The sequence below is a fragment of the Rhyacophila brunnea genome, unplaced genomic scaffold (genome assembly GCF_057557595.1).
Source record: "Rhyacophila brunnea isolate RB1 unplaced genomic scaffold, BYU_Rbru_1.0 scaffold_15, whole genome shotgun sequence".
In the NCBI taxonomy this organism is placed as follows: Eukaryota; Metazoa; Arthropoda; class Insecta; order Trichoptera; family Rhyacophilidae; genus Rhyacophila; species Rhyacophila brunnea.
The window spans coordinates 19,743,327-19,760,072 of NW_028232806.1; the positions used below are offsets into that span (position 1 = coordinate 19,743,327).

Genomic DNA, 16,746 nt, shown 5'->3' on the forward strand with positions numbered 1-16,746 from the left:
ACGTAATAATTATCTTATATCAAACAGCTTCATAACAATGCAATCTTGAACATTGTGTATAATACCGTAAGTAAATTTTAATGGGCTCGTCAAGTAATATAATCTTTAAGTGTAAATCCAACGCAGCTTACCATTGTTTCTATTTTTTCATGATATTATAGATCGGTAGGTATATTTTATTTAGATTTTTGATAATTGAATCCCATTATATCATCTTTAGAGAGGTTCACTACTGGAGCAATATCTACCTGATATTCTATGCATCATAATGACGTATTGAATATTAATGTCGCTTATTCTTTTAGCATGTAGGTACAATCGATAAATTTTCATTTCTGTATCCACGTTATTATGAGTAAAACAAAAAGTATACGTATCTAAACAACAATTACTAATATTCAACAACAGTTTTCTTTCGTATTCCAAAACATTCTGCAAGTGTTTTTCACCTATGATTTATTTCTCGCGAGTAGCGAAGAATGCCTCGCCGCGAAAGCTCATATATTACGTTTGTGTGTGGCAGCACTGTGATTTGCAATGCAATAATTATCTCGTAAATTTTAACAAACATTCCCCGCACTGTGCTTTTCTTAAAAGCTATTTGTACACGGAATACATTGAGAAATTTATCGTTGATAGAGAATGCATTTTGAAGATAAATTGTGACTGATAATTGTATTTGGTAAATAAACATTAAAAATTTCTTCCTGTACACTTTTAATATATTTATTCATAATATTGTATTAATTAAAGTATTATAACATGAACATGAATAATCAATACAATAGATATTTTAAAGATAGATAAGAGTGAATATTCTTAAATCAAAAAATAAAATATTTGTTTGCTAGTGCAAGACGTCACTAATATTTTTGATTTAATACCGGAAGCCAACTATAATCATGTAGGTAATATTATTATTTATGGTCTATAACTCTATACTATGTCCGATCCTAAGAGTATCATATTGGACTTAATAGGTTGGAGGTGGTGTTAACAGATTTTTATTTTTACGAAAATTTGATGTTAGCTACTTGCTGATCTAACAGGGTTAATACTCTGGATCCAAATAGATCTCTCTGGATCTGGGTATATAAGATGCCGCAAAGGGGTTAGTGAAGGTTTTATATTTAGGTCATTGGGAATACAAACAAATATTATTATATTTAATAAATATTGTTATTTACTTAATTTATTATTGCCTAATAAAAATATTATTAATTATAATAATGTTTTACGTACCCGAATACCTCATTTTATGGTATTATCCCCTCACAGAGGTTAGTCACCACGAAGATGTACGTTGATCTATCATATGCTACAAAAAATAGTTCGGTGGAGCTCGTACCAATTACGGATGTTCTTAAACCACAAAATGCGGCAACGTTCTTTTCTATATTTACCATCGTTTTTTTATATAAAAAAATAGAAAATGCTGTAGTTTTGTTGTCTCATAATTTCGCCGAGGTACTGTAATTTTATGATTTTTAATATTACGTAGAACTTCTTGGTATTCTCCTATTTGTTTAAAAATGTCAATATCTCTCACCTAGTCAGTCAAAATAATTTTGAGGAGTATATTTCACTTTAACTATCCATAACACCTCCTTGTTAATCACATACATCTTTATACTAAAGAAAGGATTAAAATACCATAACAACAAATCCTAGGCAGTCTCAGTGTTCTAGTGCAAGATCTCGATTACCGATGGGCGTCTCATTTTGAGAAAGGTACTCCTTGACTTTATCCTAAGATTATTTTTTTGTTTGTCTTTTATAATCTGAAAAAAAAAATAATTATACTGATTAAAAAATGCTATCCACCGAGCCATCTTATAGAATATTCATCTTATCTGTACTGTCAAAATTGTAAAATTTAAAAAAAACTTAAGATGATTGACCTTTGATATACTGCTACCACAAAGAAATTTTTTGATGACAGATGATTATTTATGTTATACTTAAAAGTCATGAAAATTGACTACTTGTCTTATACTCTTACTACAAAGTGATGGGTATAAGTAATTTATATTTATAAATTGATGACATAATGCATTATGTGTAAAAAAAAATGTATTGTAAATAATATTAAGTTAAAACAACCTCTTAAACAAGTGAACTAAAGTTATGTAACTTTTGCGATAATGGTATTCTTTTTCTTGAGGGGTCTTCCCAGAGATAACTTGTCCTAAATGATACTGCGTAGTGCTTATAAACGAGATACAATAAAAAAGGTCTATTATTTAAGAAACCCGATTGTATCACAAGTAGTTTGGTGTAGTCTTGCAGGTGACATGACGAATGTTGCCATCTCGAAACGTATAAATAGGGTTGAAAAGGGACAAAGCAGGATAGGTCTTTCAAACGAAATGGGTAAAAGAACACATATCGTGCCAAGTATGGCGTCTATGCAATATGACATGTTAGTTTTATTAAAAATATATCTTTGATAATGCTAATTATTGGTATAGTTTTCACTAATTAAATATATGAACTGAATAACATGAAACACAACAATAATGTTATATTACTTCACATAATTAATTATCAATCAGAACTAATTTACTGTGTTGCAATATAGCAAAGGGGATGAAATTGTTCTTTCGAATAATTTTTCTGTGTAGTCATTATGTGGCTTATTTTAGTTATCTCTGTCTAAAAAATACAGGCAGTTAATACCGTTAAAGAATTTAGATATGTTAGTAAAAATTGGACTGCATTATAAATTATTTGTAAATCACGAGAAATAATTTAATCAGTCTCCCTACACATTTGCGTTTTTCAAAGTGCCATAAACATCGGGCCTATTTACAAAATTTAGCTGTGACTCATATAATTATAATTATTGATGGTAAAGTAGCGTCACCATTTGGAACTCACGTATATGCTGACGTTTGTTTTCCTTTTTAAAACGCTAATATGTAGGGAGATACATCTTATATAAATATGCCATTTTTTTCTTTTCTTATCTAGTTATGAATTGAATAATTAATAGTAGAAACACAACATCATAAAAAATAAATATATGAAGATATAAACAAGTTTATAAAAAATTGTTCCTATGGATTGTGCTGATATATTGCACAATCGGCAAATACTGGCTAGCGAGATAGCTAGCTTCACTAGTGTATAATATAATATAATCGTAACAAATGTGCATACTCCCAATTATATTCTAAAACATGACATTACTACACCGTGTTCGACCCTAAGACGATCATACGAGCCTTCACAGAGTAGAGGTTGTATTAACAGATTGTTGTTTTTATATGAAATGATTTTTAGCCAAAATAATAAGAAATCTAAAAATACAATGAAAAACTACGTATAAATTTGCCACATTAGGATTTTAATTAGGGATCTTATACTATATTGTGCGGCTATCGTGAGCATAAAAACAAGGGCTTTTAATAATATTAAGTATTTTGACTTCATATTCTTTATTTATTAAATAACTTGCAGTAACTATTAATGTTTACTAATTTTTAGATATACTTTGATAACTGCATATTGTTTAATGTCATGTAGTTATAACTTTCAACAACTACATATTATTATGTGTAGTCTAGTATTATATAATATAATGGCATTGTTTTTTTAATGAATTTAAATCTATATACGATTATAGTAAAATTATTACTATTGTCTGAGTACGATTATCTGAATTAAAAATAAAAATAATGTAAAGGATAGTCTTAAATAAGAAAGAATATTTTAATTGGTACTTAAAGTGGATTGATTTTATATCAGTAAGAAAATCTTTTCCATCCCACTAAATTTACGAATTTGCTTACGTTGGTACCTCCCTGTTTGGTACGAAGAAAGAAAATGTAATGTTTTGACGAAAAGGGTCACATATGCCAAATAGTAGACGAAAGGGATATCGTTTCAAAGGTGACATTGATACTTTGTAAACAGACAATGCAAACACTGCCTTCGCTGAAGCACTTTAATCAACTTGTATACCTACGCGTCTAGTGAGAGATTTGCGACGATTCTGTCAGACACTTCCCGACAACGTACTTATAGACAATTTTTGTCACAATATAACATCCGGTCTTCTTTTTTTTTTAAATACATGAACATATTCACGGATTACTCTAAATATATATGATAGATATTTAAATATTTAAGCGTTTTATTATAATATTACCACGAAAGAATTAATTACATAAATATACATACGGTAGAGAACTTTTAGGAAATTGGTGGTGTAAACAATTGATAGAGAGAATATTTTATGATATTTTAACATCGAATTTATTTGTTCATGAAGAGCTTACATGCTGAAAGGTAAATAACTTAATACAATATATTTAAATAAGTTGATTTTAGTATCATGTGTTTCATGATATTCTTTACTTTAGAGTCTTACCTAACTCACATTTTGCAAATTTGTCATTGTTTAGTTAAATACACCAAGTATTTCTAAAGGCATTAATTATTATATATAAAAAAAATAGTTGCATATCAAAAGATATTTAAAACATGTGAAAATCGCTGACAAAATTGACTGTTAGTGTAATAAATCACATTTTTAATGAATATTGTGAGTTCTGTCACCAAAAACTTTCAAATTAGTCAGAAAGCTCTATTTCTTATAGTCTGCTGTGTGTCTGCAGCCTTATGAGTATTATATATATAAAAAAATAATATAAATTGACTCACTCACTCATTTAATATTCAAGGAAGTTCAATTACCTATCTTCTGATTATAAAAAAAAGTGCTCAAGTGGTTGATTGCGATTACCTCAAAACTAAAATTTTGGAATATTATGTGAGTTATGACTCTAGGCATTTCAGTGAACAAAGCCGTCCATAGTAAGATGGATGAACAAAATTTAGAGTTTTGATAGTAATGCTGTTTATTTTTTAACTGAATACGGTAACCAGTTTGCAGTAAATAAAGATTTTGAATTTAATATTTAATTCATATTATTAATAGTAAATGCATAACTATTTTTATTATATTGCATTCTAAGTATAAACAATAACTAGTGCAATGATCGAAATGATTAGTTTCACGTCGTGGCCTATTTGTAGTGGCCCTTAAATAGTTAACTAGGTATATAATAATTATAATAGGTAATTTATTATATTTATAAAATAAAATCCAATTTCATCTTATACCGATTGAAAAAAATCTTAAAACAAATCCAAGAGGTACTAAGTACATGTTTTTAATTGTACCATTTATGTAAGTTTGTAGGTATTAATTACATGTATAGCAGTTTATAATAATTGTGTAATTATTTCTTTAACGTTTATTATTATTAATAACTAAAATTGCTACGGATTTAAAAATAGATGCAACAGAAATAATATACATAATTTACTACACATTAGTTTTATAGATTTTAGTTAAGTGCTAACGAAAATAAAATGAATTATGATAGGGTTAAAAAAATAAGAAATAATTAGATAAAACAAAGTCTCTCGTTCGACAAAGAAAAGCTCTGTTCACTGTAACAACCTTGTAAAAAACTAAACGATTACGCTCCACAAAACTCTTCGAAAATAAACGTAATGAAAATGGATACGGGAAGTTCAATGAAAATAAAAATTATTTCTTTTACATTTGAATGTTAAGTTATTGTTATATCAAATTATCAATAATTAATTCAAGTATAATATAAAATAGACAAATTATTGAATATAAATAATTATCATTTATAAAATATGGTATTTATATAATAACTAATAAAAATCGTTCTTCTTTTATGATATGAAAATATATTATATAATAAATAATTTATATACAACTAAAATGACACTCCATCTAAATTAGTGCAGCAGGTCTATTCTATACATACAAGGCGACTGACTATTGACCGCTAATAAATGTGATAAAGTGAGGGTATTTATTACATATTAATATTGAGTTAGCAGTCAAAACTGTCTATATCGCTCTAAATTTTATCACAGCCAAGATAGATGCTGTAATATAGCACTTATTACAACAATTACAACCAACGTATTGTAATTGTTACAATAAGTGCTAGTACTTTGATACAAACCTACCCTAGTTAGCGGCCAAAAGCAGCCTTATAGTATATTGTATAGAATAGACTCGCAGGTAGTGATAATCGCAAAAAAAAGATAATCATGTTATTATTTATGAGTGTAAATACAATAATATCTTTTCGCAGATATCAGTAAGTAATAAAAAATAATTAATTAAATTATTAGCAAGTGCAAGTACGTTATTACTAAATTTCGGAGAAATCCTGACATCGGTGAGCAATTAATATAATTGATAACTTAATTTAAGCAACACAAGCCGATTGTCGATTAATAATATAATTTGCACATTTTTAATTCAATAAGACGTATACGACTTAATTGGTAAAAAAGTACATAGGTACAAATTCCATGGATGCGGACTCGAGTTCCACTGGGCGTCATATTTTTTTCAAAAATATTTTATAGTATTTACGAGTATCTGAGTTTTGATGTATTTTTAAAATGTGTATTCTAAGTAACTAGAAAGAGCGAATACCTGAAAAAATACATGAAATTCATTACAATCGGTAAAAATTTTATATATAGAAAATGTGCGGCTGATTATGTTAACGGACTTTGCAAACAACATCAAGTTAATTAATATTTTACTTAAAAGATATTTAATGAACATAAATATATGATGGAAAAAATGCTTAGAAAACCAGAATAAAACAAAAACTTGGAGGTTACCGACTTTGGCACACATTGACTGCTGACTAAAATTATATAAATTAATTGATATATAATAATTAATATATCACAGTAATTACTCTTAATATGTACGTACTATTAATATCAATATTAAATATAATGGAAATCATGAATATTACATTTTAATTAAATTACTTCCTCAAATTACCAGCATTAAATACTTCTACGCTACTATTTTATTAATATAGGTACATACTTAATTCAAGTTGTTTTTTTTTAAATATAATTTTGAAACCATTATTTTATTATATTATTTTTGCCAAGCGTATCTAGCCAATTTAGTATAATAAACTTATTATTGATAAGTTAATATTTGTAAATATAATTTAGCGATAAAAATATAAACGGTAAAAAACAAACGAAGCCATCTCCAATATAAGTGAAACTTAATAAATTAATGAACTTTTTTTCTTTTTGAAGTTATCTTATTAATATGTTTTTTACACAGAGCAAACTTTTTTATAATAGGAGCCATCTTGATAAAATACCACGATACATTTGGACATTTTAAAAAAAGCTGGTTGCGCTATAGTGGACTGTAATTGATTTTGATGGAATGATTGTGATAGTGTATGTGGATGCTGGATGTATGTTATATTAAGATGCCAGGTAATAACCTTTTATATTGTTGATGATCTTGCACCGTGGTCTGGTTGCACTATCACTGAGTCACCTGGTGCGTGGCACTTTTGTTCAAAGACGGTTTAGGTTGTAAGTGCATGTTCAATGAATGACTAAAGTTTTTATATCAATAATTGGTCGCCTACTGACTCGTAACTGCGTTGCGCTTGGTCTTGCAACAATACTGAGAAATTGAGGTAGGAGGGAAATATAGAGATGAGAGGCACCATAATTGGCCCAACCAAAAGCGAATGTGATCATTTTTAAAAATCAATGCATATGACTATTTTTGTAAAAAAATACATCTTATATTTGAATTGGTGTAATAGAAAATGGGCAGATAAGATAACCATTTTTAAAATGAATATTATTATAATATACAATAACATAAGCAGTCATATCAACCAAAAATCTAAAAAAGCGTCACTTATTAAATATATCGTCACTGTTCTGTCAGAAGACACTAATTCGAAAAAATGACATATTGAGTTAGTTATTCCAAAATGTTCCTTATTTCAAACTTTACCGTCTGGAAGCCTTCTTAATAAATAAACAGTCTTCATTTAAAAGTCATCCTTTTTACGATTACCTAATAAACTCACATGATATACCATTTCAAACATTTTAACAACTTCAAAGTCAAATTACTCAAAACTAGTATTCTCCAGTTAGTGTGTTCTGCCAGAACAGAGACGATATTATGTAAAAATATATGTTTAATACATTATTACTACTGAAAGAATTACATTTTTTACAGTACTAGTAGCCACATAATGTCATTTATTGAACTGACCTGATGATAACAGAAAAGGGTGATATTTTTCTTCTGTCGATACAATCGAACGTCTGCAAGCGTTGCCATACAAAGGACTCCCTGCCCCGGGAGACTAAACCCTCGGCACAATGCACTTTTGTGAATTGTAGACGAACGTGCTCCACTGAGCTCAATAAATGCTAGCAGACTTCTACCGGTTTATTTTTTACAGATACCTTTACTACGTACGGTTTTGGTGATAGATTTTTTAGCAATAGTATGACATTAATAAGTAGATAATCAGATTTTTTTTGTACTTGAGGAATACGTATGTTGAAACTAAAGAATTTGGATAGCAAAAAAACTAATTTATCAAAATTTTGTAAGATCTTTAGTGTAATTGACGTTCCAAGAAATTTAAGCTATATAAAGCAAACTCTTTTTTAACCATGTCTGATTCTAAAAGATCATAATAATATGGGCCTCTACAGAATGGAGGTTGTATTAAAAGATTTTTATTTTTAGGAGAAATGGATGTGATTTACTTGCTCAACCAAATAAGTACCTACTATCACTCCCCTCCATTTTGGTATGTGAAAATTTCTCAACTGTCACTTTGTGTTTTGTTTTCTTTTTTATCGTCTGTATTTGGGATGAAGGTTGATAATTAAGGCACCGGAATTGTGATGGAAGCGGCGAGTTTATTTACGTTTATTATACTATATGGTTACATTTTTTAATAATTTAATTCTACGGAGGGCGAAATGTACGCGTTAGCGATTTTGCTGCTTGTCGCGATCTCCGCGCCATCTTGAAAAATCATTCCCAACGGTTTTTTTTCTTGGGCGACGTTGCATATCTCCAACGGTCAAAGACAATGTTGCCGGCCGACTTTTAACATTATTTATTTTCGTAATCAGCGCTTTATTATTTGTTGGCTTTGATACCGATTCGGGCTTATCCAGATACACAAAGACATCCCCAAATGGGGACCATACGGGGGTGTCACACTACATACTCCGTCATGCCAGACCCAGGACCCACAAACTTATAGGCTGACACGTTATCTACTCGGGTATTATGGGTATTCAACAAATAATTCATAAAAAATTAAGAATATAATGTTTTTTATAGACAATTTGAAAACACGTTATATAAATGCCTATTAGTAAAAATCTTGAAAGTGTTTAAATTGTGTGGTTATTAGTAACTTTAGTTGTGTGACTATTTTGTGCCTTTTGAGTAGGCATACTATCGTCTCAACTAGACGAATCACAAAAGAAAATGCGTCTCTTTAATTATGTATATGAATTCGATCCAAGCACCCGGTCTATATATACATTTCGTAATATTTAACCCATAGCTTACGGGCCGCACAAAATTGTGTTTTTGCTAATTACTTTTCAAATGCAAATTAACGCGTTAATTACAAAATTAATTAAAAGGGCCCGTAAGCATTGTGTCAAAAACAGGCGCACGTTTCATATTTCAATTAAAATTTATTGATGCGCTTTTGTACGGAAATTAATGAATGGTAATGTCATTATTAAAATTCATCAATCGCTTTTAATAACAGAAATTAAAAAAAAACACAAAGCAAATTTAATAAATCAAGGCTTTAGCAGATTAACACTGAGTTTGAAACGTTTCAATAACACTTCAATAAATTCAAATAAATTATTCTGAAATCAAAATCCTTTCAAACAAAGATCAACAACATTTTGAAAACTTTTTACAAAATATGTTTTAATGATATTATTGGTCTATTCAAATATTGAAAGTCGCAATTGATTAAAATCGTTATAATTTATTGATAAACGTTTCCATATAAATGTTTAATGACTGAAAGTTTGACGTGGAAATGATTTAAAAATTTCACCCCTATCAATTACATTATAGGTACCTAATAATAATAATATTTTTATTGTCATTTATTACAACGTTTTTATTAAGTCGTATTCTTATTTATCCGGTGGTTGTTTATCCGGTACAAATCTTGAAATCGATTTTTAATTAACTTCCCAACTAGCTAGACATTTGAAACTTTTTGAATATATCAGAACACGATGCCAATACAATTTTTTAATACTTTTAGCCATCTTCAAGTAGAATTAAATTCATTTTCAGTTAATTCTGTTTTGTATAAAAAGTTATTTTGGAAGAAATCCGTAATCCAATCCACTATTATTAGTTGCTAGGTAATTATTAATATATACGTGCATTACTATAGAAATCAATATGAGGGTCAAAATGACATTTCAGTATTATTTCTATCAAATACATTTTTTTGATCGTTTAAGCTAGTCGAGTTAAGTTTATATGATTCAACAGAAAATTTAAAAACGTTGTATATAAAAAGTTCTTTTTATCTTGTAATATTTATAGTTACTATAGCTAGATAGTACTTGTCTTGTAAAAATCTGTATAAGTGTTAAAAAGTGAAATCAAAATGATATGAGCACAAAAACAATCAAATTGTACTTAACGTCGTTAAAAAGATATATTTATTTATATTGACACGTAAAGGTGATTTCAAAGACATGATAAATATGGCGCATAATGAATACAAATTGTATTTAAATCCTAATCGAGGCCTGAGTCAAAGGTTACTCACAAACCTCTGTAAAACATCAACTAAGCCACGTCAAACATAATATGTAATACATGCTTCTCATTTTCCGAGAGTATTATTACAAATACTAAAATTGAAGTATATTAAATTTTGCGTATTTAGCAGTGTTATCAGATAACAATGACAGTTGGAGAATTAACGATCGCGTCTACTCATGTTAATGTGTTCCTGTGAGTTTTGTACATTTTAGTAAGTAAATGGAAACCCTAGTTTTGGATAGTGGTTCCCGAGATATTTCAAAATTTAAAACAAAAACTGTAAACACTTTGCCAAAGCCAGCGAGAGTGGTATAGGCAGGAATTTTATTATGAAGTACATATTTACATACAATAATTTTGTAAAATAGTGTAAAGTTGTAGTTTCGCTGCTTTATAGTTTAAAAAATACTGTCAGTTTGAATCTGTCTGGGTGGGTGGGTTTGTATGGATATGTGTACAGTGTACGTATGACAAATAGTCAGGAATGAAGCATTATTCGCGTGAAAAACCCGCGCTAGAAATTCACTAGAGTGAAAAACAGGTAAACAGTTTAACTGAAAATTTGTCACGGGGGCTTGAAATAATTTAAAAGTTACAAATATTTTTTTTACTTCCGAATATATTGTAGCCAAATTATTTAGGTACAATCAAAATAAAATGTAGGATATTGTATGTAAAATTTTCGTTAGATAATAATAAATAATATCATGAAAATCTTTAATAATGGATTTGATATAATATTGTAATGCATACTAATCATATTAAACTAAAAAGGAGAACCTCAGTAATTCGCATGACGTTGTACTTATTCTTGTTTTAATATTTTTTTATGTTAATTGATTTTATATTTTATTTTAAAACCACCAAAAACATGTAGTGCAACACATTCAATGGTTAACATCAACACTTTTTCAACTGGTAAAGTAAAAATACATACATGTTTAGGTTTTATTATTCATTACTAAACTTTACATTTTTAATCTGAGTTAATAATTAATTAAGTGAATGTTTTTATTTTGATATAATATTTAAAATAATTAAAAATTCTAAATAAATATTATTTAAATATAAAATAATATGTAGGTATACGTGTATGTGTATTTATATTTGTATTCCAATTCTAATTTTTAATAATCTATATCCACTCAATAATATAATATACTCAGTGACAAAACTTTTCCAAATGAATGTGAATATTTTTTGATGAATATTGATGTTATATTGAAATGATTAATGGGCAAGCTGATATTATATTATGGACTTTTTACAAATAAATTTTTCATAATAATAACATTCCACTTTTATAAAAAAAAAATCACCACCAAATAGATAGTCCCTCGCCGTAACACATTTACTCACATACTGAGTAGTAGTGGGCAGTTTTTATCTATTTAAAAATAAAGACGTAAAAATTTTTTAATACACGGTGATTAAAATTCATCTGAAATCCTAATAAGTTATTGATAATTTATTATATCGAATAAATAATAATTGTCATTCAAATTATTACTTTTCGTTTTATTATTATCGGATTGTAATTAAACACCGTCATCTGGTAAACCAATAAAATTTTCAGAACGCCTTGTTAGGAACAGTTCAGTAGAAACTGTCAATACAACATTGCACACAATATTATAATATTATATTTTACATTATTTTGTGCTTTACATATTTAAATAATGAATAAAACATGACCAAAAGCTTATCGATAAGCACATGGTTTAGTCCAAACAATAATGGTTATTACCAATAATTATTTCTCAATATTATAAAAAAAATATTACGTATTTTTTCGAAGATAAAAGTTTTGATTTAATTTAATGAATTATATCAAAAAATAAGGGACTTATGTAATGTTTGAAAACTGCATTAAAATAGTCCGTAAATTGAATAATCACTTACTTGGTAGGATTTTACATACGCCCACGGTGGGTGAGTGGATACGCATCAGCCTTATCATATCGTGAGTCTCTGGTCTGGTAGTTCTACATGTTGTTTTTAAATGTGTATTTGGAACCAGAGTGTAGACGTAATAGGCTGATTATGTGGACAATAACCTCCACTATGTGTAAGTACCCATATGATGGTCTTAGGATCGAGCATGGTTAAAAAGAGTAATGCGATAATGATTTTCCAGATTATGAGAATATAATATGGAAAAAGTTTTCATAGAGTATTTTAGAGCAGTGCTCCGCAACCTTTTTACACCCACAGCACATCAAAGGTCTTCCCAGAATTCCGCGGCACACCACATGTAAAACAATTTATATATCGAAACACGGACCCCACATTCTGAAGCGGACTCACAGGCCAGGATCTTTGGCGGGCCTTCCTACCTTTAGCTAAGGTTAGACAGTATAATAATCTAAAGTAGCGTTTTCTAAATGGTGTTCGAGGTAAAATGAATGGTTTTTATTGTTTGCTTAGCGATTTTTTTGTATTTATTAATACATCCACTTAAATTATGGCTTATTATCAGGTTATGAATAATTATTTGTCGAGTATTGACACAGTAATAAAAAATTGCATCTTACAATCGCATATTTAAAAATATTGAAACTAGCGTAGTAAAATAGCGCAGTAGGCGACTTTTTTAGTATTAGAGCAGATTTGTATTCTGTGTTTATCTCACTTATCTGGTTAACCTGCCACGCCGCCCTCCCACTGAGCGTGGGCCACCAGGCTAGAGCCCTATTAGTCCCCCTCTTGTGGGGGACATGCACCAAAATTACATTAATTTATGTATTTTGTATTTGTATTATCAATATAATAACTAATTAATGTAATACCTGAGTTTGTTTCAATGAACGTAAAAGTTTTATATATTTTGAAATGTTGAAAGAGCAACCGAAGTTCATGGTCAAGACCCTCCAAGCAAGACTGTTTATTATTTTTAATTATACCTTGAGTTGAAAAACTTTGCTCACCTAGATATGTCCGAGGATATTTTTTATTAACCGAAATCCGGAAAATAGCCAATGGAACATCGGCAAAGTTCAGTTTTAGCTTCCCATCGTTTCTCAATTCAACAAATCGAATTTATAGGTAAAGCGCTTCCATAGAATTTTCGGCATTAGTTGCGAAAGGGTTTCGAATCCAGTCGTATTGATTGTATGAAAGTAATGATAAAATTTCTTTTGCAGCAAAGTTAAACGTTTTTAAGCTGGATCCAAACTTGATCCCTTTTTTTTAATGGTGGTCTGGTAGGTTCTTTAGTAGGTATATTTGTAGAGATCTTTCTCTTAACTCCTTCTGAAAAAGTTCGAGTTTATTTTTGAATCCTTCTAATTTATCAGAGTGTGTCAATGTATTTACATTCTGACCTTGCAGGTGCTTAAATAATATAATATTATCACACATGTACGCAAATTTGGATATTAGATAAGTATTATATTTATAATATAATAAATATAAAATTATTTGCGTTTTATTTTTTTAAGCAATGCACCGCGGCACACCGGTTGCGGAGCACTGCATTAGAGTGTTCTAAAATAGCTTATTATAGCTACAGTTTTCATATTATTAATGTAAGTGGATTGTCAGTCGATGATTTCAAAATATTTATTTTGTAAAGTTTCCTTATTTTCATGAAACCTATATATTATATAAAAAATATAGTGTTTTTTAATATTGACTTTTTGTCCAATAAATTCATAATGACTTAAGAACTGCTCAGCAATGTTGCAAAACTTTCTAGGCATATAGAATGCTTCAATCTTTTCTTCCCTCCTAATTGAAAACCTCAGTATTGTCGCAAGGCCAGGAGACTAGCAGTCACGGGTTATCAGTCGACCGTGATTGAATAACATTCAGTAACCTCAAGACAACGGGCGCGTGTAGGCTCCTTACAGCTATACCGTCGTTTAAAAAGTAATTCTTAGCATACATACTGGTTAAAAAAGTTAGGTACATACCACGAGCGTGTCCAGTGCAATCGTCGTGAAAACCACAATTCTATTCATAAGTCTCCGTGCGAAGTCAGTCAATCAAGCCACCTGTGTCCGTTTTACCTGGCACCTAGTGTCTCCTCATTTATCATATTATCATTCATCAACAGTGCACCATGCGAGTACCTATTAGGACGTGAGGTGTAATTATATATAATATAATAGTATTATTAAGCTAACTTATAGTTATAAAATCAAGTGAGGTCGCGGAAAAATACGATGCTTGCAATTTAAGATTTTTTTCGATAATTTACAATTTCAACTGTATTAATTAATAAATATGTATTTGAAAACATTAAAAAGAAAAATATTTTTTATTTTAAGTCAAAGATAAACTTACGACTGTAAAAAATGTAATAAAATGTGAATTTGTTGATTCGGACCGCACCCTATTATTACATAAATGTTATGGTCATATTTATTAATAAAATTTAGTTTATATGTAAATGTATATATTTTTATGTAATATTTATGTAAATTATATAAATATGTTTAACTTGAAATCCTTTTTATTTATATAAAATCAAGCTTCAATATTGGGACCATACATAAATAAAATTTGCGTGCTGTCCGATTCAACAAATTCACATTTTATTACATTTTTTACAATTGTAAGTTTATCTTTGACTTAAAATAAAAAATATTTTCCTTTTTAATGTTTTTAGATACATATTTATTGATTAATACAGTTGAAATTGTAAATTATCAAAAAAATTTCTCAAATTTCAAGCTTCGTATTTTTCCGCTAGGTGCCTCTTTAAAAAGGACTCAGTAAAGGCTTCACCTTAAGGGAGTCAATTTAGTAGACCTCAGTATATAGGTATAATATGTATTAAACTATAATATAAAATATTAGTTTATATATTTAATTATAATACATAACATAATATAAGCATAACTAAACTATTTGTATGTATTTTTACAGTTTGATTAATATTATTATCGTTTCGTGGTATTTTTGAAAGAAATGGCAGAAAATATAGTTATTATTTGTAATTCACATCACTATAATTTTTTTTTTATTATTTTCAGACTAAGGATACATATAATAGCCTTCAAGAAGACAACACGGCAGCTGCTGCAATGCCTTCCGATGATAATCAAGCAATCTATTGGGAAATGCTTGTTACTGCAATAAATAGAGCTATGTTTATAATTTTCATCATACTCTATGCAATCATTTTTTCTATTCATTACTAGTATTACTAAAAAAAGCTTTATCTTTATGTAGCAATTTAATGATGTCATTATAATATTATATATAGAATGTTATTATTAATTAAAAATTTCAGTATATAATAAAAAAATATAATCACTATTTTATAAAATTATTCAGACAGCAAATATTGCTGAGATTATTATTATTCTCCTTATCGTATTATCTTCTAAAGATGGTCGGCCACTATCTGATGCTGCGCTATTAATCAACTGTGAAATATTATACATCAGATTAAAATGTTTGTTGAATTGTCTCTTTTAATGATACAATAAACAAAACAATAGTTTTTTTTTACGTTATTTAGCATTTTAAAATATCGAATATCTATTAGAATTGCCAAGATCTTGATATACCGAACTGGTGTGGCAATATTTTTTAACATGTACTATATAACATTATTTATTATAATTAATATTAATAGAATTATAGAGAACTGTAATACCATTACTAATAATATATATATATATATATAACGCAGGTATGTACTGTTACCTTATTAGAATTATTTGGCTTTATATAAAATGCATGATTATCAGAAAATAAAATCGTAAACTTAGCAAAGATAGAGGAATAAGGATAAATATTTACAAAGTATATTTTTTAAACTAACTTTTCTTATGATTCAACATTTAAAAATAAACGATCGTTTTCCCTTAGAAATTAAAGGTTAAATAGTTCTTAGCAATTGACAATTTTATTAGGTTTATGTTTCGTTGAAAAAATAAAATGCATATTTTTCCTGCAACAATTCAAATACTTACGAGAAAAATGAAATTCTTACATAAATGACAAATAAACAAAAATTAATGTGAAATTAAAATATTTAAGAGATATATCGCAATGCATTGTAATCATCATAAACTTTGATTAATCCACTGTTA

The 16,746-nt window shown here is 28.5% G+C and overlaps 1 protein-coding gene across 2 annotated transcripts in view; it reads left to right on the top strand.

The window, feature by feature from the left end:
- Positions 1–15,994, top strand: part of LOC147075020 (acetylcholine receptor subunit alpha-like) — a 52,920-nt gene extending 36,926 nt beyond the window's left edge. For both annotated transcript variants that reach the window (XM_085942852.1, XM_085942853.1), the window contains exon 12: positions 15,679–15,994. In XM_085942852.1, the coding sequence (XP_085798978.1) occupies positions 15,679–15,846 (168 nt within the window). In that variant the 3' untranslated portion in view covers positions 15,847–15,994. The remainder of the gene's footprint in view (positions 1–15,678) is intronic.
- The last annotated feature ends 752 nt before the right edge of the window (positions 15,995–16,746 follow it).